Here is a 1,533-nt window from a genome sequence, read left to right on the forward strand (position 1 = left end):
AAGAAGAGTATTTGATCTCTCAGCAGGAGAGAGGAGATTGAGCTCTGAAAGCAGCAGCTGCCAGGTTGGGATCAACAAACAGATGTTTCTCTTTATGTGGCTGCAGCTCCTGCCCCCACAACAAGCTTCAAAGGACCTTCCTTTGTACATTTGTGTGGTAGGAAACACAGTTCCCAACCAACAGGTTGGTTGCTGTTTGCAGCAATTTACTTCTTTGGGGGATAAATTGCTCAGTGTTTAGCTTGACCATTAAGATAACTTGCAAAGTTTTGCCTCTTAACCGTGTCAGTGACAGCACAGTCCTGCAAGATAATTTTGCCAAGATTGAAGAATCATTTCTGCAGGGCAGTGCTCCTCTTGGGGCATATTTATGTCCCTCTTGGGACTGAACATCACTGGGTCCTGTAATACATGCAGTGGTTGGTTGTGCTTTGTTTTGGCTGATATTACTTTGTCAGGAAAATCCATTCACAGAGAGCCTAGGAAGGAGAGAGGAGTTGAGAGATTTCATCTACCTGGTACAAGTCAGTTTTCTTTCTGGTGTGTCCTAGTTGTAGAATGCAGCACTGACAGAACTCTCCTTCTCTTCCTTTCTTGGTTCTGTCCCTTTGCTTGTGAAGGATTTCACTATGACCCTATACTTGAGGCACTACTGGAAGGACGAGCGGCTCTCGTTCCCCAGCACCAACAACAAGAGCATGACCTTTGATGGCAGGTTGGTGAAGAAGATCTGGGTCCCTGATGTCTTCTTTGTGCATTCCAAGAGGTCCTTCATCCATGACACCACCACGGACAACATCATGCTGAGAGTGTTCCCTGATGGTCACGTCCTCTACAGCATGAGGTAACGGTGCAGCCTCACTGCTCCTGAGCAACCCCTGGGGCTTTGTGGTCAGTTTTGCTCTTGGTTGGACTCCTACTGCCAGTCCTGCTGCTCCCACTGCTGCTGCAGAGCCCCATTTCCAGAATGCCTGGTACAAAATGCAATCATAGAATCAACCAGGTTGGAAGAGACCTCCAGGGTCACTGAGTCCAACCCAACCGAGGTCACTAGCCCATGGCACTAAGTGCCACATCCAGTCTCAGCTTGAAAACCTCCAGGGATGGGGAATCCACCACCTCCCTGGGCAGCACATTCCAATGCCTGAGCACTCTCTCTGCAAAAAATCTCTTCCTAAGATCCAACCTAACCCTCCCCTGGCAGAGCTTGAGTCTGTGCCCTCTTGTCCGGCTGCTGGTTGCCTGGGAGAAGAGACCAACCCCCACCTGACTCCAACCTCCTGGCAGGGAGTTGCAGAGGGTGAGAAGGTCTCCCCTGAGCCTCCTCTTCTCCAGGCTGAACACCCCCAGCTCCCTCAGCCTCTCCTCATGCCACTTGTGCTCCAGTCCCTTCCCCAGCCTCGTTGCTCTTCTCTGGACCTGCTCCAGCACCTTACTATCCTTCCTTTGCAGGGAACCATGCTGTGGGCAGGAACAGAATAATCTCCTCCCTGGGAAAGCATTCCCCCATGTCTCTGCACTCAGTGGAGGGCT

At 50.9% G+C, this 1,533-nt stretch overlaps 1 protein-coding gene across 1 annotated transcript in view; it reads left to right on the plus strand.

Moving 5' to 3' along the window:
• The window catches only part of LOC103797796 (gamma-aminobutyric acid receptor subunit rho-2), a 22,637-nt gene that overhangs the window by 14,097 nt on the left and 7,007 nt on the right, over positions 1-1,533 (plus strand). The window contains exon 4 of the mRNA XM_009070027.1: positions 621-844. Within this exon, the coding sequence (XP_009068275.1) occupies positions 621-844 (224 nt within the window). The remainder of the gene's footprint in view (positions 1-620; positions 845-1,533) is intronic.

Source organism: Acanthisitta chloris, unplaced genomic scaffold (assembly GCF_000695815.1).
Source record: "Acanthisitta chloris isolate BGI_N310 unplaced genomic scaffold, ASM69581v1 scaffold2242, whole genome shotgun sequence".
In the NCBI taxonomy this organism is placed as follows: Eukaryota; Metazoa; Chordata; class Aves; order Passeriformes; family Acanthisittidae; genus Acanthisitta; species Acanthisitta chloris.